This window comes from Podarcis muralis, chromosome 2, assembly GCF_964188315.1.
Source record: "Podarcis muralis chromosome 2, rPodMur119.hap1.1, whole genome shotgun sequence".
In the NCBI taxonomy this organism is placed as follows: Eukaryota; Metazoa; Chordata; class Lepidosauria; order Squamata; family Lacertidae; genus Podarcis; species Podarcis muralis.
The window spans coordinates 10232858-10256537 of record NC_135656.1 but is presented as its reverse complement, the minus strand read 5'-3'; the positions used below and the strand labels follow the sequence as shown (position 1 = coordinate 10256537).

Below are 23680 nucleotides of genomic sequence, written 5' to 3'. Positions count from 1 at the left end.
TTTTCATCCTCTCTTTTAAAGCACACACACGCACACACGCACTGGAACTTTGGGTCTGTCATTTTTTTCCCCTTCCCTCGCCCTCCCTTTCTTGTTTGGAGGCCTTTTAAAAGTCCCCACTGTGTTGACACGGATGACAGTGAAAGGTAAGCGATGTTTCATTTCCTTCTTGGCTTTGCAAGACTTCTTTAGGAACGGACTGAAAGCAGGAGAAAGAGGAAAAGGAGGGGGGCTGTTAGATATTGAATAGCAAAAGTCAATGACAAGCCCAACAACCAAATATTAATCAGTCCTGAAAAATTACTTTTTAAAAAGACAGGGAAGAGGCCCAAATAGACCCACGTTGTTCGCTGGATAAACGCACAATTATTCACAAGGCTGTATATATATATGGCTGTATATATAACCGACTGGCTTGCGTTATGATAATGGAAAAGTTTTGGACGGCTATGTGCGTAAAGGCTTCTCTCCCCCCGCCTTAAGATAAAACAATAGAACATCTGATTTTGTTAATTCTAACCTGTCAAACCCAATTATTCCCTGGCAGACTTCCGATTAAAGGGAAAGGAAACACCACGGTTTAGGAGTGGGGTGAGCAGAGAAGACCAAATAGAACGAAACAGATGTAAAAACAACCACCTTTGGTTTCAGTGCACAGCTATCAAGATCTGCCAAGTCTGTTTCGGTGCCTCAATAAACACTCCATAGATTTACACAGGGTAGCTTATTATTTTCAAACATCAAGATGACATATATACATTTAAATGCTCAGAGAATGTTCCAATATTTGTTGTTGTTGTTGTTTTTGCTGCTGCTGATACTCCTGAGAAGGCACACATTATTTGCAAACACAAGACAATAAGGAAGGCTCCTCTTGGATCAAACACAAATGGAATAGTGTAAAGCCCAGTGCTTTGATCTCCGTTACATGATTTGACTGATATTTGCGTAAAATCAAATCATATGACAAGTTAAGCCTGGAAAGGGGAGAGAAAGGAAACTTTCAAGTGGACTGTAAAATTGCCATAACATAAATTGTCATCGCCTTCGCGACAGTATTATTTGATCTTCTCAAAGAGGACACTAAATAATAACTACAATAATAAAATATCAATAAACTTCAGAAATAGAGCGCTATTTAAGTCAGAGGGACTGCATGAAAAGCTGGGAATCTTAGGAGGTAAAGCCAGTTTTATCCTTAAGAGCTTCCACTGTCATTAAAATAAACTTTTGTTTTCAGGTTCAGGAAATGGCTCCATTGTTTGAAATGTGTAAAGGAAATACTATAAAGGTTTATTGAGCCATTGAGGGTCTCTCCCAAGCGTTTGTACTGTAAATAGCTCCGAAAACACCTCAGGCATGACCTCCGGTGTGTGTGACTGTGTGAGAGATAGTTGGTGTGTGTCTGGTGGAACACACACATACGTGAAATATACATGCACAGTTTTATCCCTCCCAAATCTCCACAGGCCTGTGCATGCATAGCCCCAAACTCCTCCATTACTGAATCCAATAACACTACTATATGAAGAAGAGGACGAAGAAGAAGACGTCATAGATAGGCATAGAAGTCATCTTTAAACGCATAGAAAGAGATTACAGGTTTCAAAAGGAGTAGAGGACTATTAGCTTTCTTATATTGCACCTAAACCAGAGAAACTTTCGCAAATATCGTGCTTTATAAACGTTGAAGTTTTGCGCAGCCCAGGGTTAAATCCTGCCATTCTCTGCCCAACTCAATCGTACTTGTTCTAGTGATCACACATACACACAGCGTCTCAGAAAGACCTACTGCCTTCACAAATCGCCCAGTTCTTGCACAACTTTCACTTAATGTCGATGGAAAGTTGTCTGAAGGGAGGGGCCGAGAGCCTAGCCCGGTAATTCTGTTCTACAGGGTTAAAAAGGCAATCTTATTTAGAAAGGTAGTCTTGCCTGCATCTGGACTTTTAGATTATTGTAAACTGAAGGAAGGAGTTATCAGGGAAAGAAACAAAGCGATCGCACGAAGACCTTTGGAGGACTTTTGAAGAACCCAGAACTATGTTGTTCAAACACTAGGACAGGTCAAGAGTTGTTCAACAGTTCAAAAAAGAGGCATTCACTCCAGAAAGCTTGTGACGAGACCTGCAACTGAGTACACATCACCCAAAGTTCTTTTATTGGGGACGCAGCAGGGGCGACATAAGATACATAAAAGCCCAACCCATAGCCCATCCGAAGTTAAACACTAGGGTTTGACCGATTTCCACTGCAACCCTTGCTTGAAATTGTTCCCCCGCCTCAATGGGGCTTACTTCCAACTTGCGTTTGAAGTAAATCTCATTGCGCTGAATGGGATTCTGAGCTTCAGTCCAGAGGCTTGTTCCATCCAAAGTTTAGCGCTTGGAAAGTCCCATCGATTTCATTGCAAGAGGTTTGTGCTAAACTCTCCCACTGAAATCAATACGACTTCACAAGTGCTGAACTTCGGATGGCTCGTGCCTCAGACTGACGGGGATTTGTTCTCGCTTTACATATTTATATATTTGAAAACAATTGACAGCAAAATAACAGTGGAGGTGCGGGTTTGGAGACAGCGCTCAAGCAAAGGCACCTCATATACGTTTTTCTCCCGCACTCCAAAATTGGCCTTAGGTGTTGATTTATTTATTATTTTAGCATTTATTCAATATGACAAAATATACTGTATATGTTCCATGGCCTTTCACATATGATATTACAACCAATAAATATATGGAATACAACATCGGGGAGAAGGAAGGGGGAGGTGAATAAAAAGGGCTACATGTAAACAAAAAGTATACATTTGTATAAGAGTTCAGCGTTGTTCTTATCGTTATTATTATATTGCAAAGCTACATTAATTACGCAACCAATAAATACACAGGAATATTTAAGTCGGGAGAATTCACACACGCACACACACACTTACCAGCCCTCACCCCAAGAGTGCTTTAATGTTTTTGCACAAATATCTCCAAGGAGAGATGCTCAAGCAGATTCGCTCATAGTCCATTCACTTTTCATTCATATGCAAATAATACAAAAATAAGTCAACGGAGAGGAGGGGGGTTGAATAATAAAATGAAACAACCCCACCCCAGAAGGACACACCTCACAGCGAGCATATTTTTTTAAAAAAACCCCAAAACAAAACACAATAACAAATCACCCCCCACCCCACCTCCCACGTTTCAGGTTAAGTGCATCTAGGGAACTACATTGTGTGGAAACTCACCATCCACACCAGAAGTAAACATTCTCACACACCTAGATCGTGCAGCCCGATCCTATGCACGTTTACTCGGAAGGAAGTCCCCCCACGCTCAGTGGGACTGGTTGAGAAATAAGTGCTCACAACAGGTTTGTCGCCCGTCCACCGCGTTGGACACAGAGGTAAACTCCCACGCCTTTCACAACGGGATTTACTTCCAAGCCTGACGTTTAAGGATCGGGGCCTCGGGACTTTCCAAAAGTCCTGAGGAGCCCCTCTTTTATGCATAACTTGGACTTGGGTTTCCTAAGCGTATTATTCTGATCTTCAGCGTAATCTTTTATAGACCGAGATATAGGTTATAGATAAAAGGACCTCTCAAATGTCGCCCATTGGCTTGGTTTTCATTTGACCGACATATTTCCTCCCAATTTAAGGGGACACAGGTTAGAGTGGTGTGGTGGAAAACAAAACAAAACCCACCAACCCTCCAGCGAGCTGTACACTGAATTCTAGCTGAAAAGCTAAAGGGTCTGTTTGCATACTAATAAGAGAACGCCTTTGTCTGATAGATTTGTTAGAGTATGTAGTTCAGTCCAGTCTGCGACCCTTCCCCCCCACCCGCCCTTTTCCTCTCCCCACCTCCCAAAGAAAACTTTTCTCAAGGTAGGCTACAACAACAACAGCAACTCTTGTCAATGTGAACTGACTCTCCCCGCCCAACCCCTGGCCCGGATTTCTACCTAGAGAGACTCTTTGCTTTTCAATTTGGAATCTTTCTTCCATTTCATCCTCCGGTTTTGAAACCATATTTTGATTTGCCTCTCATTCAAACATAGGTTGTTGGCGATCTCTATGCGCCTCCGGCGGGTGAGATATCTGTTAAAATGAAATTCTTTCTCTAGTTCCAGAGTTTGGTAGCGAGTGTAGCTGGTTCTGGAACGTTTGCCATCTGCTTCTGGAAGACAAAAGACATCGGATAAAAAAACCCGCTAAAATAATAATAATAATAATAATAATAATAATAATAATAATAATAGAAGAAAAAAGTAGGAAAGCAAAAGGTATTAAAAGGGGGGGGGGGAGAGAGAGATTTCTTAGTTCTACCCAGAATACATTTTTAATATATTTAATAGAGGAGGGGTATTTTCCAACACTTTCTCATTAAAGTTTTGGGTTCAAGCTAAGGTTAGTCCCTAATGAAGTGTTCTCCCTTTAAACCACGAAGAAGTGTATCTATAAGAAGGGGGGGAAATAGATCAAGTCGCCCATTTCCCTAGGTTAGGAAAGAGGCAAAACTTCTGACTTTATGGAATGATGTGGTAAGGTCTGAAAAAACTCCCAAGCCCCTCTCTCCTTCCTCTTCAAGAACGCGAGCCTTTCCAAGTTATTTCTCCCCCTTAAAAAAATTCTTTCCTTCTTTCCCCCCCAACAAAAAAATGGAATATTGCCTTTATACCCGTTTTGTTTCTATGATCCAATTATGCCGTCATAAATTTGGGCGTATATCGCCTCTAAGCCTTTTAGTGGACAGTTTTACGAGCAATTGATGCCTTAGTCGTAAAATTTACGACCCCAGGTTTTTTCCCCCTTATTATTTGCCCCGTATGGCCTATAAAACCAAGGCAAATCCTGTGAAACAAAATCGAGAAGCGAAAGTTTACCGTGGCTCATGTGTAGTTTGGTCATCCACGGATAAATTTGTGGTGGCTGCTGCTGCTGCTGCTGCTGCTGTTGCTGGTGGTGCTGCTGTTGTTGGTGCATGGACTGCCCGCTTTGCTGAGCTGTTTGCACCGGTTCACTCTTGATTTCCCCACTGCTCTTAGATCTATCTTCCAACGGCGTACTGTTGTTGCTGCTGCTGCTGGTGGCTGTGGTGGTGCCACAAGCTTTCTGACTGTAAATTCCTGGGTTTAGAGAGGTCTGGTCGTCTCTGCCTAAAGTGTGCCCTGCGGATCCCATGACTGTACAGGAAGGTCGGTCGGGGTTAGGTCTAGGGCTTGAAGACATGTCCACACCGTTCAGAGAGTTGGAAGCCCCAGATGAAGGGAATGTAATGCTCAGATCCAGCCCACTGTAGCAATACCTGGAAGGCTGAACCTCAGACACAGATCCATAATTCCCATAACTTTGCATGGAATAGGCAGGAACATTTTGATTTTGCTTATAGAACGAATTGGCTACGTAGGAACTCATGTCAGGAATTATATTTTTTTTCCCTCCCCACTCTCGCTCTCTCTCTTTCTCTCTCTCCTTCTCACACCCCTTTGATTAGGCTTGATTTGTGGCCCTTTTGAAGTTCAGGGTTTTTTGTTCTCTAAAGTGCAGAATTTATAGGTGGAGATTCTTCTTTTCTTTATTCTATGTGCGCTGCCCAAATATGGGATGTTTAAATAGAATCACGTGACGGTGTTGGCCAGTCATAAATTTGGCTTGATGACCCCAGGAGGTTATTGATGGAAGCCCGAGAAACGTATGTGATATGTTGGCATAACGAAACAAAAAAAAAAAAAGGCCCCACACTCAAAACACCGAGACAATGAGACTATAGCGTCACCTGGTGCTGGGTCTGGGGTATGACGTCTCATAAAATACTACCCTTCCCTAACGCTCGAGGCTTATGGGTGTGAAACAACGCGCACAAACAGCCCCTAAGCCTTCGCTGGGATGGAAGACAAGAGCTAATTTCCCGTCCACAGCGATTCATAAGGAATTTTCAGCGCTTGATGTGGGGTGGTGTAAAATATGGCCTTGGGACGCGTCCTCGTGTAAAAACATTTCCTTCTGTGTAGGCCGGATATTCCGCGTTGTATGCACATGTGTGTGCGCGCCCGCGCAGCAGCCTTATATGAGCCTGTTCGCTTGATTCAGTGTAAACAGACGCATATTCTCAATTAATGCAATCGAGATTGCGTCTGCACTCAGCGCAACCAGGGAGACAAAGTCCTGGATTCGAATTCCCTTGGTTAGCGTTACTCGGTACACCAGAGAATACATATGTAGGTGTAAGTGGGATATGCTGCAGGAAGTAAAGTCAGTGTGCTCTGTACGCTTTATGCTTTATGCACATGCATACATTGCATTGTTGACATGGATGCATATATAACTGGTCGCATGGAACTGCTTTTATGACTAGGCGCGTGCAGCAGATTGAAACCTACGTTGTGTTAATCTTCTGTTCTTTGTGTATCTCTCTGTATATGTGGAGTGCAGTATCTTTGGGAGTTGGGGTGTGTGTGTGTTCACTGGAGGTTATGAATCAACGCAGCCTCCCCATAAATCAGTTTTGTACCTTGGGCGAATGAATAAACATTCACCTTGTTTTTTGGTGTCTGTATGTCTGTATGTCTGTGGGCACGTGAGAAGTCTCTTTAAAAAGCTTGGAAAAGGGGATATCAGGCAGGTGAAGGTATGTGCCAAGGCTCACCTTCCTCACTGCAAATCCCTGCTTGCAAACATGAGGTTGGATCTGCCGGTTTCGCATGAGAAATATATTCCCTTCCGCCGGGGTGTTTAGCGAAACAGTTGGAAACAGAGAAGATTTTCCTTCCCACTTATTAAACTTTTTTAAAGAATAGGATAAAATAAATAACATTGGAATACCTATGTGAGTTATAAATATATTATTTCATCTTTTTACGTGGTCTTTTTTTGGGGGGGCAGCTTTAACATAAAACATAACTTTTTAATTTCAGTGGCCCTTTTAAAAGTCCTTCGCTTATGTTTGGTACTTATTTTAATGTTTAGCTCAATTATGGCAGAGGGACATTTGGAAATGCGGGAGCAAATCTCTTAAATATTGCTACCTGCATTCCCGTCCTCTATGTTGCATATATTTGCATTTGAAATTTATATGATCTCTCTACTTACTACATGTGCTAGGCTTTTGTGGCATATCTAAAGAGAGATGTTCTTAAAGCCTTCCAAATTTTATGGACAAGCGGGGGTAAGAAATCGTCTTGTTGGGGGTTTCCTGGTATTTTCTTTTGTTTAACGGGAACCTGATAGTTTAGTGCAAAATGTTCAAAGAGTAGCAAAGGTTCCCAAGGCAGTGAATGCCTCCAGAAGACAGGATTACTTTCTCGAACGTTTGTACCTGGTTGAAAAGATGCCTCTGAGCTAAACATAAAAGGAGAGGGCAATTCCTGAGCCTAAGCCACAATGTAATGTTGATGTGCTCACTGCAAACTAGGCTATTGTCAGTCGCGCCTTTGCGCCTTCTAAGCGTCTGCAATAAAACATCAAAATATTTCTGCCCACTACTCTGTTACCTCGAAATAAATATATCTAGAGAGGGGTGCCCTGGGAGTCTAGTTTCCATTGGTAGCTTTAATTTAAAGAATAAATAAATAAATGCATTTGTTTTTAAGCAATTATTTGGCCTCGAGAATTAGGGAATAAAATCTGTCTGAGCTTTTAACACTCTGAGAGTTGGTGTTTCATGCAGTTTTCAGGGGATGAAAGCGCGAAATGAAACGCAGCAAGATAGGATATAGATATTCATTATATATATATTTATATATATACTTAAGGATACCTAACTGGAAGTAAATTATATCCGCCCACCATCCTGTTTACTTCCGACTAAATATGCCGATAGTCGTGTTGACAGGCGATCACGAATACTGGCATCTAAAAATGGAGCATTCTCACGCACGGAACCCGTGGTGGCTGATGCAAAACTCTTTCACCTGAGATCTTCCCCCCCCCCCAATTGAATTTCAGAAACCATCCAAGTAACTTTTAAAAATAATATCCAGTTTTTATTAAATACTCAACCATAGTCCTCTGGACGTGACCTTTATACATGATGTTAGAGAGTGTAACACAAGATTTATTTATTTATTTCCTCCTACTTGCTATAGAATTCCATTCACGTTTATACTGCTTGAACATTACAGTACTAAACATAAATATAAATACAGAGACCACAAATACAGCTAAAAATATTCACACAGAAACTGTCACAGTTTGTAGAATGCATAATGACCTCAGGTAGTGTTTAAATACAATTAGTTTACTCTGGAAAATGCTATATTTAGGTAGACATAGCTTGGAGGCGTGGGAGAAGGTGGGCATGGAAGGAAATATTTTCACAGGGGTAGGCAATTCAATTCCCCCCCCCCCACTTACATCACCGCCACCACCACAATAATTATCATCGTTTTGGAAGCGAAACTGCATAGAGTGCCTTTTTGACATGGTTGATCTCAACGCAACCCAAAGCAGCCCCTACAGGGGGACCTGCCTTTTTGCAAGCAAAACTATTCTGTCTAGGGAAGTGGAGAAGGAATGGCGGGTGGTGGTGGTAGTGGTGGAGGGGTTTGCATTAAATACAGTCTTTATGCAAAGGTAGATAGCTGGGCTCGGATGCAAAGGCGGGGGGGGGGGTTGGTGAGGTTGGAGGGGGGTCTTGATGAGCTCCTTAGGAAGAAAGTTATGAAAGTGGGTGCATCACTGCTGGAGAGATGGAGGAGATGGGGGAGGGGAGGTCTCCCACGTCCGCATCTCTCTCTCTCTCTCTCTCTCTCTCTCTCTCTCTCTCTCTCTCTCTCTCTCTCTCTCTCATACAACCAAATGTATAGATTGTGCCAGTGGTAATAGAGAATGGAAAGGAGAAACTGGGAGTGGGGGGCGAGAGACCGAGAGACCGAGAAAGGAAGAGGAAGAGGGACCGTGTGCGAATGTGTGTGTGTGTTGGGGAAGGGAGAGGGATCTGGCAGCACCGTCAGTGTTTTCAATCCTTTGGTTTCTCCTCTTCTGTTTCTTCCCTTTTCTCCTCCTTTGCGCCCAAGCTATCTGCAGCTGCTCCAGCGCCACCTCCCCCAGACAGGGTGGAACTCAAGTTGCTCTCTTTTTTCCATTTCATCCTCCTGTTTTGAAACCAGATCTTGATCTGGCGTTCAGTTAGGCAAAGAGCGTTGGCGATCTCAATCCTCCTTCGCCGCGTCAAGTAGCGATTGAAATGGAACTCCTTCTCCAGCTCCAGGGTCTGGTAACGCGAGTAGATCTGACGCCCCCTCCTCCGATCTGCTCCATAGCCGACCCCTATGGATTCGGAAACGAAACAAACTAAAAACGATTAGTTAACAGATTTGAAAATAAAATGCGTAAATAAAAGAAAACAGGCACACAACCAAGCCCGTCAGCCAGGCTTTCCCCAACCCCACCCTCCACACTCAGTCTTCATTGTCATCCACCGACCAACTCCCCCCCCCCCAACCCACTGCACAATTTAATTCTGTGCCTTAGTCTTACTACCCATTAAAATCATGCAGCACACATGGAGGATTGGGGTTGGGTGTCTAATTGAAAGCATGTTCCTATCTTATTTGCAAAGATTCAGAATGTGTTGTTTTAATTATTTCTGCAAACTTGAAAAAAAAAATCCAATTAGATTTTACTCCAGTGCTGCTTTAATTACTAGGAATAGACACTCCTTCCATATATTATGAAGTCAAGCTACTTCATAAATCCCCCAGCTGTTATTGGACCTGTTATTGGACAAGACACTTTGCAATTTTTTTGCCTTAATAAAAATGCCCTTTCTCACCTATCAGGGAAAATACATTTTTTTAAAAAATATATATCAAAACACATCACTTCTATTCTACACCTTATTTCCACCACCCCCTCCAAGGGAAAAAAAATCAGAGCTGATTGCACTTTATTATAGATATTTTACACTCTCGAAGTCTTTTAATTAGAAAGAGCATAACAAGCCATATTCGCTTGCAACAACTTAACAAATAAAAGGCCTGTAGCGGCAACTGTGAGGAAGCTATATTCTTGTTTTTATGGGGCCATAAAAAGTAGCTGAGCCTGTTCTGCTAGGGAGACGGTCGTAAAGATGGTTCAGTTTATTTAATTTATCTCTGCAAGCTGTAAAACTTACCACTGTGGGAGTTCATGCGCTGCATCCACGGGTATATTTGAATGCTAGTTTTCTGTTCCTGGGATGTGCTCCTGTTTTGGTCACTTGTAAAATCCTGTGCAATGGAAGTTTGTGTATTGTGTCCCATAGAATTTTGCCTGCAGCTAGAGAGCATGTCTTTTTCTTGATAAAAGGCATTAGATCCGTAATCATATGGTCCCCGACTGGAGCTAAACACAACATTATCTTGCGGTGAATAAAAAGGAGATGAATAGATCCTGTTTTGAGCAACCGCTGCTCCATAAGTTGAAAAATGCCTTACAGGGTCATAAGCAGAGGAATTGATCGCCACGTTGGGCAGGACCTCTTGACCACTGGTGAGGTGGCAAGACAACGACGGGTTTGTGAAATAGGAATTCATATCTTCCCCCCTATACCTGGCTTGTATGATTTCTTTAATATTTATTTCTGTCTCCAGTTTGTAGTCTGAACTAGATTGTTATAGGGACGGCTCCACTCCAGGACAGACAAAATGACAAAGTCAGCTGACCCGTTGTGAGCCAATAGGAAGCTAGATGTCAAGACACGGAAAAATTGCTTTTGCTTGTGTTGATTCCCCAGTTGAAACTAAGTATGCATTGAAAGTAAGTCTCGAAATTCTAAATATAAGATGGTTTGGAAGAAGAGGGGGGAAATAGTAAGTATGGTTCGGGGGAGGGAGTGGGAGAGGGATGAAGAGGGAGGGGCACAGAAAGAAAGAAAGAAAGAAAGAAAGAAAGAAAGAAAGAAAGAAAGAAAGAAAGAAAGACTTCTTCTTTTAATTTCACAACCCAAATAGAGCTTTAGGTGATTTTTTTAAAAGAAAAGAAAAGGCAAATGGTTATGGAGATCAGGAATCAGGATATTTATTCTGTTGAAAATGCTTCCTTAATACCTAGCAACCAAATAGCTCAGAAATTATAGCCATAAATCTCAAGTGTGCATAAAATATTAAACCATAAATTTTCTTTTCCTCCACTAATTTACTGTTGGTCAATAAATGTGGAATCAAGTGCTTGTGCTCTTTATTGCAAGCAAGGAGAGGAGACCAGGTGACAGCTGGGCAGATACTGTATCTTTTAGAGCATTCCTGTACTCTGGAATTTGAAGAACTTTCCAGGATGGTGGGTTGTTGCTATATATATATATATAATCAAAATTCAGAGTCCAGGTTAGAATTAAAAAGAAGCAGCAGCAGCACATTTGTATGTTTCTCTATTGAATATTTGCTTTGTCATTTTTCAGAGCTGGAGACTGCTATGGCAATGTTTACATTTGCAATATCAACATCCCCCCCAAAGCATTACCTTTGCATTTGGAATGGTGTTTGCTAGAAAGAGCCCCTCGTGTTTACGTTTGCAAAAACAGAAAGAGGTAGAGAAAGGAAGAAAAAAATTTACGACTCCAGATATTTGTAGCTGATTGGAAAACTTCCCTTGAAATATTTAGTTAGATTAGAGAGTGGATTACATTCTACTCCTCTGGTGGATTTGCACCGACACACTAATTGAAATGAAGACAGCTAATCTAATTTTAATTTCAATCCAGTGCCATAAATTGTTCCTTAAAAGTAAAATATACCTGCTGATCTGTAAATATAGCAAGACTCCTACATCATTCCATTGGCTTGCTATTTAAAAATTCAATTAGGACTAAGAAACACTGGCCTTATTTCCATGGGCATGTTAGGAAGCTTTTGTTTAGTGATTTTAAAGGTAGAACCAGTCGATTTTCTGGAAAGCTTGGAATATTTCTCATTGTGTTTGGTCGTAATGAATCAATACTTCTAACATTCCTCTTTTGGATGAAGGTTTTAGTTGAGAAAGAAGGGGACCACATACCCCCCTACACACACACACCCCTGCTCTAAGTGGAACCCGGATGCCAAAGGATTTTATGATCTTTTTCCTCTGTGCAACAAAGCAAAGTAATCAATGGTAGTAATAAAACCATAAACGAGACTGCAACTGACAAAAAGAGGGCTGAAGTATTCATCTTGTATAACGTTAAGCGTTCCTTGAGTGTCAGTATGAAAAAAATAAAGTTTCTTAAAAAAATAAATCAGGGTGCATAAAAAGAAAGCAAGAGTGTGTAGCTTGTTATTAAGCTTCTAGCCTGCATCCCTCCCTATTAAATGGACATGGCGTTTCCATCCTGCAGCAGTTCTCATCCCAACGTGTACACATTTAAGGCTGGTACACATGACAAATTTACTAGCATGCCGATTTTGAAAATAGTATTTGCTTTCCTGAGGCTTCCCAGCTATTTAGCACATTATACCGGATAATCCATAGGCAGAGAGATACAATCACTAGGAGAATGGGAGAGGGAAGAAAAGGGCCCAAACATTACCCCAGTACACACACACTTAGAGATATACATAACAATGCAACCAATGTGTCTGTACGTGTAGGTAGGTTGGTAGGTCAGTAGATAAACAGAGACAGGCAGACAAGCAGAGCTCAGTGAAGCTCATGGTAACTGCAAGCAATTAATATCACTAGTTTTCAAAGTCATTGTGTGTGTGTGTGTGTGTGTGTGTGTGTGTGTGTGTGTAGGTTTCCATGCACAATCAATCTGAACTGATCGAAGGTAGATATTTTCCTTTCTCCTTTAATGGGAGTTAGATACAAACACAGAGAGACTCCTCCCCCCCTCGTGTGTTTGTGTTTAGATTGGATAGTATCTTAAAAAATACTTCAGTGGTAGATTAAGACTACATTAAAAGTAATAGAACTTCAAGGTGTGTGGGAATGAGAAAGAGAAAAAGAAGAAGACCGCCTTTCTTGGTAGGTTCGATTCACCAAAAGTATATTCATTGTTCTAGTGTTATAATAATCCTTATCTCAGACCCTTAAAATTTCTGGGATGGTTGCAAATGCAAAGGGGCTGGGGTTTGGAGGGGTGGCGTGCAGAAGTCCTAGAGAGCTCTTTTGGAGGGATCTGGTGAGTACCAAGTGATTTCGAGTGTAGAAAGTGAAGTGTTTTATTACTTTTCTAAACAGAAGAGAAGACCTAGAAGTCTGGTCGAATTATAGGGAAGAGAAAACAGCTGGCGCGAAGAAACCCAACATAGAACCTTTCTTAAGTGTTGGTTGGATGGGGAGAAAGAAGACGCTGGAAAATTTGTATATATACTAGACAGCGTTCTAGTAGTTACATTCCTAATATTTTAGTGTTACATATATACGGGGAGAAGTTATTATTAAGGTTCTTATAATGTGTTTGATCAAAGGAGACGACTCTTCCCTCCCCCCCCCCCCTTTACAAAAAAGAAAACAACACAGGGAAATGTGTAGGACTTTTTCTGGTTAAATTGGTCTGCAAACAATTATGTAAACTCATCAGCAGAAGCAAGAACAGATGTTTTATTAAAACTGCTACACAGCAGTGAAAATATGCGCAGGTCCTGGAATAGTTCTTGTATAGCAGTTGGGGTCTCTTCCCCCCCCCTCCCCGCCCCCTGGAGTTAAAGAGCTCACAGAAAGCTGCAATAACATCCATTCGCTCATAAGGCTGTTTTCTTTTTTGTGTGTTTTTACCCCCGGATTTTACCCCCACACCGAGGTTAAAGAAGAAAAATATGCTTCGTTAGAACACACTCCCTCTCTCTCATTCTCTCTCTCCGTTTTAATTAGCGAATTGATGAACTGATTTAGAGGAGAGCTTCAAAAATGCACACTCCACACATGTGTTTTCCATCCCCACTAATTGTGGAAAGGAAACAAGAGCTATCGTTGGCTCCCCTCTCTCTTGCAGTCCAAGTAAAATGTTGTCAGATTCTGATCCTGTCGTGTGATTCGGAATGCAAATTCGGAAGCGTTTGTTTACTCGTTTGTTTGTTTGTTTGTTTCGAGAGGAGAGTGGATTTTTCTTGGGCGTTAATGGCAAGGGTTTTCATCTGAGACCGTTAATGCAAGTGGAAGAAGGGGGGGGGGGGGAGAGCGCTTCACAAATTCTCACCCAGTCTGTTGCCTAGGTGTAGAAAACTGCTTATTCATAAATGCAGGTTGTGTCTGGTTAGCTTTAAATATGCAACCAAAGTTGCCCTGGGTCAAATACGTTTGTTTACTGTTCATGTGTTGGATTAGCTTGCACTCTTGTCTGGAATAGTTTATTATTCCCTGATAGATTGATAAGAACTCCCCCCCCCTCCTAAACACACACCGCTCAGCAAACACGCGCGGGCTTGTTTATAACGTGTAGTTATATCTATGTGTAGACTTACAGACTCTACAGCTATGTCCTCATTTGTGTACCATTTATAGGATGAAGAGGCAAATTGGTCTTGGATCTGTGTAGATGGAGCGTATGTGTTTCTCGTGCAACGCATGCATTTCAAAAGTAAGGCAGCCACACTTGGCGATTTGCTTTTACCTTTGTTATGTTTTTAAAAGTATTTGTGTATGGAGCAGTATGGAAAACAGAAGAAAGAGAGATAAGCAGAACGACATAAGCAGACAACGAGGCCAGTAATTTTGCGCGCAATAAACACGTATTTTTAAGGTGTTGTACTTAAATCCACGTTGTACCTTTAACTGGATATCTAATTTCAGCTGATCTCACCTTATATATGTTATCTCGGCCTTTTTAGACTTGACAGTTATTGCAGGCTAGAGCTTCTTGCCTTGTAATTATTTATTTACAGCGCTTGCACTCCAGTTATTCCTGCTCCTACAGAATAACCTTCTTAATCAAATGTTCCCTCTGCCCGTAAATAACTAAATAATAATAATGAGGATGATGATAATGAGAAGAAGACAGAAAATAAAATAAAAAAGCAGTATTTGTGGCGCGTAAATGTCAGGAGTCAAATGCGCCTGACCGATGCGTTTGCATTGTTTTGAGTCGTCCTTTCTGTTACAGTAATCACCTCTTGATAATCTTAACTTTCGGACTGCTAGTTTGGCCCAGAGTTTTCACCCAGTTTATGTCATGATATTACTTAAACTTTATACTAAAGTGATTGACAAAAAAAATGATAATTTTAAAATACGCAGAAAGGGAAGAGTTGGAGAAATTTACCTTCCATAGAAATAATTCTTATTGTCAATAATTAGCAATAATAAGAATCGGGGGTTTCTCCCTTTCTGCATTTTGTCTTGCTTTTGCCCTGCATCCTTCAAAAAACATCCGCCCCCCTGCGTCTTGTCACATAAGCACCGCTTCTGCGGTTCGGCCTGCAATATTCTTGGCTGCAAGGGAGAAAAAGTGCAAGTCCTGATTTGTTTGTGGTCTTACTGCTATGGCTCCATGACTAATGAAAAAGCCGTTTATAACTTTCTGTTTTCAGGAAACTCGGGTTGCTGCCCCACGCAGCCACTCCACTCCATATGATCTGCCGCATGTGGGGTGGGGGAGGTGAGGAATCCCATCCAACCAACAAAAAAAGCCCAAGGGGGTATTATATATATGTTTTATACTGGAAATGTCATAACCCAAATGGTATTGTTGGAAAGGAATTCTAATGGCTTCAAACTGGGGTGCAGATATATGAAAGGAATTCTAATGGCTTCAAACTGGGGTGCAGATATATGCGTTTGTAGGGTTTGGGGGTGAATGGAGGGCTACGATTTATCATGGGACGGTGTTGGTGGGAATTCTGCAAAGTGTCAAAACACACGTCTAAGATAGGCAAAATAACGGGTGGGAGGTGGAGAGAGGAATAGGCTCAATATCGTTTGAAATAAATGGGGCCCGCACTTTATTAAGATTCAAGTTCTTTCCTGACGTTATTAGGCATTTACGTAGACCCCGCCCTCTCCCCCAAGTCAACCTGTTGTGGACGCCTTAACTTATACACGCTGTGTTTTGTGTCTCTCTTATTTATTTAGTTGTTGATAGGTTGTTGTATGCATGCATGCATGCATGCATGTATGTATGTATACACTTATTTATCTGTCTGTTTTTCTTTCATTCTAGATATCTTGGTGGAGCCCCCGCTTTCCAGCACTGGAAACCTTCCGGCCTCCTATAAACGGAACTTCACGTTGGTCAATCATTTTCAAGTAACTACGTTGCTTCTGTATCTGTCCGCACCCCACGCCCCGGACCGCCACTATAGTTCTATAAGTTAAGTCTTGGCCAATTAAAGAGCCCCCCCCCCTGAATCAGCAAAGGTCCAAGGTAACGGGGTTGGGAGGCAGCGGCGGAAACTGACAGCTTGTCCAACTTAGAAGTTATTTCGAATTTTCCTTTTCTTTATCCCTGTTTATTCCCTGTAATATTCAATGGGATTTTTGAAACTATATGATGTGTCCCTATGCTGACAGTACAGGAGGTAAAGATATTATTGGGTGATTGGGCCAATTAAGAGTCTCTCCCCCCCTCCCTCCCCGAGTTTTCTTCTCCGCTTGCTACTGTGTAATGTCTATTACGGTCGGATAGCCCTGCAAACTTCACCAAAGGATGTTCAGTTTAGAGAACTTTTATGGTTGACTTGGATTACTCCGTTTTATGGCACGGAAATGTTCCCTACAATGACCCCCCTCCCTCCTTCCTTTTTGACATTCAAGAGAGTTGCGGTCGTGACGTCACGTCGAGTTGTCATGGAGAATAGCTACCGGCTTAAAAATTATAAAGCGTGATATTATAGAGCAACATAAAATATGGATATAAGCAACTACTTACGCCCGCGAAGAGATTAAACAAAGAAGGATACGATTTTAATACGTTCAGGAAGAATAATTCAATGATGAGGAATGGTTGTCATTATCTATGAGTTCTTATTTCATTTTATTGTTTGCACATGGGGGTGGGGGAGAAGGAAAAATTAATCTCAGGACGCCAGGAAGAAGAAGAACAAGAAGGGGGAGAAGAAAATAAAATAAATAATAAGTCAGGACACAGTATTAGTTGCCTTAATGGTGTGTGTGTGTCTTTAAAAAGCCGATCGCTTACTATTAAGCTACATATTTGGAGAGGCAATATTTGTTGCACTTTGGGAAATGCAATCCATTTGCGTAACTTTTAATGGTGCGACAGTTTAGTATTTTTGGGTCTGCTTAAATACACTCATTTTCTCTCTCTTCTCCCCCCCCCCCCCCAGGAGTGGGGGCGGGAGTGGCGTCCTCCAGCTGACGGGCCTTATCTATTTTTATGAATGCATGAACACTGGAAGTGATTTAAAACTCAGCCTTCTCAAATGGGGGGAGGGGGGGAAGAGGGAGGGAGATTGCCGCCTCAAACAGCAACAGAAGAAGCCACCGAGGAACTTCCACCGAATGTCCAATTCAACCCCTCAAACAGCCTACTTCCAAATAGCTTTGAAGAGACCAAACTTTTTAAAAGTTCTAAAGTGTCCAACCAGCGCAAAGGGGGGCTTGTTTACGAGGCAGCAACAGGAACGGAGGGGAGGAGACTGTCGTCGCTTGGAAGTAGTAAAAGACCCTGAGATTCCGGCCTTTATGGCACAACAGCCGTCCTCTTTCTCCCCAGCATTTTGACTCTCCAGTCGTGAAATAGCGTTATTATTTTGGTGTGCGCGGCGTGTGTGCGCCCCCTTAGCTTTCTCGCACCCATCCTACAAAAGTGCGAGGGAGAGGTGGGAGAGAGAGAGAGAGAGAGACCAAATTGCAAAATTGTTGGCTTGCCAAGTTTCAGTCACTTGGTGGCAGTATACAAAACAAGTAAACAAAAAGAAAGCAGCAATTAAAAGAAAGGGACGGTGGGGGAGAGAAAAATAGGACCCCCTATTTAAAAGGCTATGTAGAGAGAAAGGTGAGCGCGCGCATAAGCTCAGGCAACGTCCGTGATTGCTTAAATCAAGGAGAACATGGAATGTAAAAAATTGAACCCCGCTCTACCCGAACAAGATGATAGACTAGGTAGTAAAGTCTCATTAGTACCGGCGGAGTTTACTTTTAAGGGCTGACCACCGCCGTGGTCTTTTGCTGGAGGAAAACTCCGATCCTCTCCACGTTTCATGAAATCCACTGCAGTTAAAACCAGCAGAACGTCTTTCCTATTTACTGTACTACGTTTAAGAAGGTCTGGCTCGCCTTATAGGCCTTTCTGTTTCGATTTAAATCCGGACGGTCTAAACTTATTACCTGCTGTTAATTTATTGGGAAAACAGGAGGCGGCCTTGCGCCAAAGTTGGGGTCACGCTAAACGCAGTTCAGCTTGTGTCTAGTGGCAAACGCACAAATCTCATCGAAATCAACGGCAGAAAATCCAGTGGGTTTTCACGGAGCTGGATTGCACCCGCTACGTTTTATTGCTTTGTGGGTTCCCTTTCTCACGACACGTTTATTTTATACAGTCAGGACAGCGGGATGTACTGCACAACCTCAACCACAGCAACAGTAAATTGCCCTGTGTTCATTAGATGAACCTCAAGAAACGCCAGTGGATCCAGTAGATCTGATCAGGAATTCCAGGAATCAAAACTGTCACGTGCTTTCTCGTTTTTTTAATCCTCTATATCCACAACTTCCCTCCACGGTACACGAACAGTTATGCAGAACAGCATATAAAATATAAACACAGAACCGACTGCGCCCCCAGATTTCCTGGCATCCGACTGAAGATAACCCATCCTCAGGGCTGCACATTTGAGTTCAACCAAATAACTGGATGTGATGCTGAAATTATGATATTTCGTTGCACTCTGCAAGAGACCGGTGTCTGCAATGTTGAAATGTACATGCACGCACACAAACGCCCCCATATCTCATATGTACGCGAGACATATAATAACATATTATATCACATATTATATATTAGACCACGTAGTCTTTTGACTCACAGGTACCATCAATGTCTCTCCCCCCCCCTCCCCCGCATTTCCCCCTTCAAATTGTAACTTTCTCTCCCTTTTGCTTCTGGGACGTGATTTTATTTTATTTTTAACTTTGCCCTTAAGACCCAGTCTCCCCCCCCTTTTTTATATATATATAAAAAAAGCCTGTGTAAAGTTTTTGTTTATTTCAGCCAGCCCCATTTTTACAAATAAAAAATGCATCACACAAATGTATGGACACGATCCGGGGAAAGTGAGGAACGTTCAACACCTACTGATTTCAAAGCCAGAGTTAATTAAGCACGTGCGTAAATTGTAACTCATTGTAACTCATGAAGCTTAAATACGTTTGCCACTTAAGGGAAGGTCCGGAAAATACCCGCTTCACCATAGGCCCAAGACAGCCTCTCAATTCCGCAGGCCAATACAGTGCAAAATGTAAAATGGAGGAAGCCAAGTCCCAGACGCAATTAAAATGAAAATTAAAAACCAGAGGCACATACAACAAAATCATTGAAAAGTGAAGTTCTCTCCAAACTCGCCCTATCCTTTTCATAAACAAGGTCAGGGCTTAGCAGCTGCTACTTTGCAGCCAGATCATATTTATTCTAAGCAACGTGGCCGCCTACTTCGGCTATTTTATTTTATGTTTAAAATCTTTGAGCACTGATTTAAGCAATCCTAATTGTACGTATCCCCCCCCCAACTCCCAGCTGCTCATGCGCACACCGCCAGCCTCCCTGCACTCTCTCCTAAATGAAATGTAAATTGGTATATATTACACGATTTCAGGGTGCATTATTACGACAGTTACTGAAGTTGTCATTAAAAAAAAAAAAGTTTATCTCATTATGTTTTTTCCTTTCCCACTCTCACCCCCAGCTCCAGCCGCTGCTTCCCTCCCTCCCCCCCGCCCCGTTTCTCTCTTTCTATGTTGAAAAATAGGTACATAGATAGTGGCGGTTGTTTTTATTGTTGTTGATACGGTTTTGCTGCTGTAAAAAAAATGTATTATTGATATTTCAGTTGTTGTAAAATTGTAATGTTCTTCCAATTGTTTTTATTATGGCACTCGTTCCCCTTAATAAATATATATGTGTGTGATTTATATTACCGTGTCACATTTGTGGTTTTCAATTTTCACATTTACTGCCCTGTTTATGACACGCACCAAGGATTAAAAGCTACGTGCGGGGGCCAACGTTAACTATCACAGTATCGGATTTTGCTCCTGGATGTAGTCTGTCTCTCCCCCCCCCCCCCCTTTCCTGGACCTGTGTGTCAATAATGCCTGGGAATGTTCCCTATGATCCCTCGTCTATGGTGATGTTATAGATAAAAGGAGCCATTCATTTCTTCTCGTTTGGTCTGTAAAGTGCAGGGAATATAAATCAGTTTTTCTTATATTCCCTCCTTTTAGATCAGCTCCAACGTTCTGAGTTTATGAACAACGGCAATATGTCAGTTTAAAGACTAAATCAATACATTAAAATGTGTATTGTATGGGCAATCCTGGGAGAGAGGAGAGGGTGGTTGTTGCAGAAGGCTAAAGGAAAAGGCACAGCAAATAACATTGGACAACAGGCAAATATCGAAAGGGATTCATATCTCTTCAACCAGCACAAAAACACGTCCTAACTCCAGAAACAACGAGAGGAGGAAAGGAAGGGGGGACGACGACAACGACAGTCCGGCAACCATGTGGTTCAAATAACCATTGCCTGATCGTTTTTTATTTTTTTTAAGGTCCTTATTGCGTCCTCCTTTGCAGTCAGTAATGGAACCCACCGCATATATAAATATTCACCCAAGCTAATCGGAGGGAGGGCGTACCTTGGTTCGTTACCGCCACTCCTAAACCCATTTACCTGCAAGTAAGCCACCTGGCTTTCTTCCACACGCCCAATAGGAAGCGCATTTAGAAAGCGAGCAACGCATTCCTATGGACTGCGGTGGGGTTTACTGGCCCCTCGAGGTGCGATTGCAGACTAAACTGACCGACTCCCGAGTAAACGCGCAGCCCGCACTGTCCAGCAACCGTATCCCAAACTGTATCCCCGCACCCCCATCACACACACACCCAGAAATCCGACTCCCCAAAGCAAAATGGGAGACACAGGCGTCTAGAATGTGCGGCTCCTTCTATGCACAGACATGACATACGCACGTCCCACTTACCAGTTTTGGGCTTCTTTTGTTTACAGAACCCCCGTGGATGGGCTGCCTTCGCTCTTGCTTTCCTTAAGAATAAAATGGCTGGCGCGATCGGATGTATTTGATCAGATTTAACACCCCCCCCCCCACAGATGTTATTTGGTTTTTGTGTGTGTGTGCCACTTTTATAAACAATAGTCATTCATTGCAGCACACATATTGCAGCAAGCAATCCAATTAGAACGCGTTTCATTAGAAGTCCCCTCAAAAAGCACCGTGCAGTGTGTGTGTGTGTGTGCTCAGTGGCAAAACGCTATCGCGGGCGAGGCCTTTTATAAACCTGGATGCAGAATGTGTTAAATATTTCATTGAGGAATCTAGCTGAAGGGCCTTACAAGCGGGAGACGAACAGGGTGCCCTTCCCAAGGATTTGAATTTCTATATGTTTATGAGCATGGGCAAAGGGGGAATGGATTTAGAATAAATTCAGTAAGGGACCTGGGTCTTTGTTCCCTTCCCCCACCCTCTTGTCGAAAGCCTCGTCGTCCGTTTTGTTATTATTTGCTTATTATTATTATTATTTACTAATTGGAATGCAGTTTGCACCCGCATTAACTGAGGAAAATCTCAGGAAGATACACACCCATAATCATATTGATAGGGGTATAATGCATTTTGTTGGGCCGGTGTAGTGTGTGGTGTGTGTGTGTGGACTCTAGAAAGGGAAATATATATAAAAAAATCCCCATATTCTCTGCTAACATGTTGGAAGGAAAACCTCTTCATCAACGTTACAACACAACAAGCAAGCACTGGAATACACGCTCCACACCGTAAAACGTTGACATGGCACACCCAAACAATGCCGTTTATTTCTTAAACTCTTTAAACAGCCATCAAATTAGAGAGAGAGAGAAATAAAGTCAGGATTCATGCTTTGCTAGATTGGACTGCACCTTTCCCGGAGGGGCGGGGGAGGCCTGAGACTGACACAGAGAAACACACTCTCAAATGGGGCGGACGGTCAACTCCTAAATATAGTCTTAAAAATATATAAGCTTTCCGAAGAGCCAATCGGAACCATGTGTTGGGGGGAGAGAGTGGAAAGGTAAGGCGCCTCCTGCTTCACAACAAACACAGCTAGCTCATAATTGCTCATTAAAAATGGCACTCCTGCTTGCTTGGCTACTTTCTCGCTGTACACCAGGGGGGATCTTCCTCCCGTTTCCTGGATGAGAGCGCACACTGCGCATGTGCTTGAAGTACTCACTGCGCTCAATTGCTCTTAAGAAAAGTTGTCACTGCTGTTTATCTCTTTTTTTAAAAAAACAAAACAAAAACAAAATCCGCGCACGCTAGAAACTTTTTAAATAACGATGGTAATAATTAAATGGATTCAATGGCCTTGGGGCCCAATCTGATGCTGGATCCGGATACTCTCATTGACTTTAACTACTGGACTCTACGACCACAGGCGCTTTCTCGCCGCTGTGTTCCTCCCCCCACCCCCCCGCGAGGGCGCTTCCATCCCAGCCCTCCCGCCATCCTCCCCACCCCAGTAAAACACTGCACCATTGTAAAGGGGAGGCAGACTGCAGCCGGCATCCTCTGTCTCCAGCAAACCAGACCGCAGTGACATCACCACTAGCAAACCGTTCGCCCCCCTCCCTCCTCCCCCGAATTAACCACATTTGCGCCGATCCTTCCTGATCATATTCTGTCATAACCAGGCTACACCCCTCTTTCCGTCTGCTTCGCGAAAACGATGCATCTTTAACACCCATCGCCATGGATCATTAGTTACACATTTTAGCCAATAAGGGAACACTTACCAGATTCTCTTTCCCCTTCCTCTCTCTCTCTCTCTCTCTTTCCTTCTCTCTCTCTCCCCTTCCTCTCTCTCTCTTCTGCCTCTCTTCTGTTCCGCTGACGCTGTGTTCAGCTCCACAGAAATATTAAAAAAGAGAAACAAAACAAAACAAAAAAGAGTGGGCGTGGGGGGAGGGATAGACAGAAAATAAACCAAAAAATAAAATAGTCTTCTTCTGTTTTTTTTTTTAACTTGGGGGTCAGGAGAGAAGACGGGGCTAGCATCTCTTCCCCCTCCCTCCCCCTTAAAAATAAAATAAAATAAAGGTATTTACAACTCCTTGTCCCCCTCGTCATTGCATCCTCCCAAGGAAATGTGTTGCGTTTTGCCCCTAGGGGTGGAGAATGGGAGGAGGCACCCAGCCGCAGCAGTAAACTCATTATTCCTAAAATGCCCAGAGCAACCAACAATTCCAACCCCAAAGGAAAGAAAGGGAGAAAGAAAAAAAGAAAAAAAAAGAAGGGAGGGAGGGAGGGGAAAGAACAGAGACAATTCGAGATTCCTTCCCCCACCCCTCCACTACCACCACCAGAAAAAAATACTAATAATAATTAAAAGGAAAAAATACAGATACCATCGTACCCCCGTTTCACTGGCACTGCTTGGACTGTTAAAGGAAGGACTACTGCGAAAGAGTCATAAGAGAAACCACAATAAAAAGTTCACGTTCATGGATGGAGTCCACATGACTTCCTGTGGCCAATCCAACTTGTGATTCAGTCGTAAACTTTTATTGCTCAGCTGTAAATTTTCTGCAAACAACCAAGAATGCGTTGCATTTTT

General features: G+C 42.5%; 2 protein-coding genes and 1 long non-coding RNA gene across 5 annotated transcripts; 1 reads left to right on the top strand and 2 right to left on the bottom strand.

The window, feature by feature from the left end:
• Positions 1-27: 27 nt before the first annotated feature.
• On the top strand, positions 28-19983 carry LOC114593078 (uncharacterized). Its single transcript, XR_003705585.2, has 3 exons — positions 28-146; positions 14399-14474; positions 16053-19983. It is a non-coding gene; the product is annotated as an uncharacterized LOC114593078 (long non-coding RNA).
• HOXC5 (homeobox C5) lies at positions 3848-5846 on the bottom strand. The gene is made up of 2 exons (XM_028721604.2): positions 4882-5846; positions 3848-4175 (listed from the first exon to the last, which is right to left on the bottom strand). Exons 1-2 carry the CDS (start codon positions 5411-5413, stop codon positions 3961-3963), a joined length of 747 nt encoding a protein of 248 aa, XP_028577437.2. The 5' UTR covers positions 5414-5846; the 3' UTR covers positions 3848-3960.
• On the bottom strand, positions 7955-23514 carry HOXC6 (homeobox C6). 3 transcript variants are annotated; one of them, XM_077923862.1, is made up of 4 exons: positions 23472-23514; positions 22860-22969; positions 10113-10321; positions 7955-9289 (listed from the first exon to the last, which is right to left on the bottom strand). In XM_077923862.1, exons 1-4 carry the CDS (start codon positions 23472-23474, stop codon positions 8955-8957), a joined length of 657 nt encoding a protein of 218 aa, XP_077779988.1. In that variant the 5' UTR covers positions 23475-23514; the 3' UTR covers positions 7955-8954. The 3 variants fall into 3 exon arrangements, with proteins under 3 accessions (XP_077779988.1, XP_028577435.1, XP_077779987.1); XM_028721602.2 differs by lacking the exons at positions 22860-22969; positions 23472-23514 and having other exon boundaries at positions 10113-13543; XM_077923861.1 differs by lacking the exons at positions 22860-22969; positions 23472-23514 and having other exon boundaries at positions 7955-9265; positions 10113-11283.
• Positions 23515-23680: the final 166 nt, after the last annotated feature.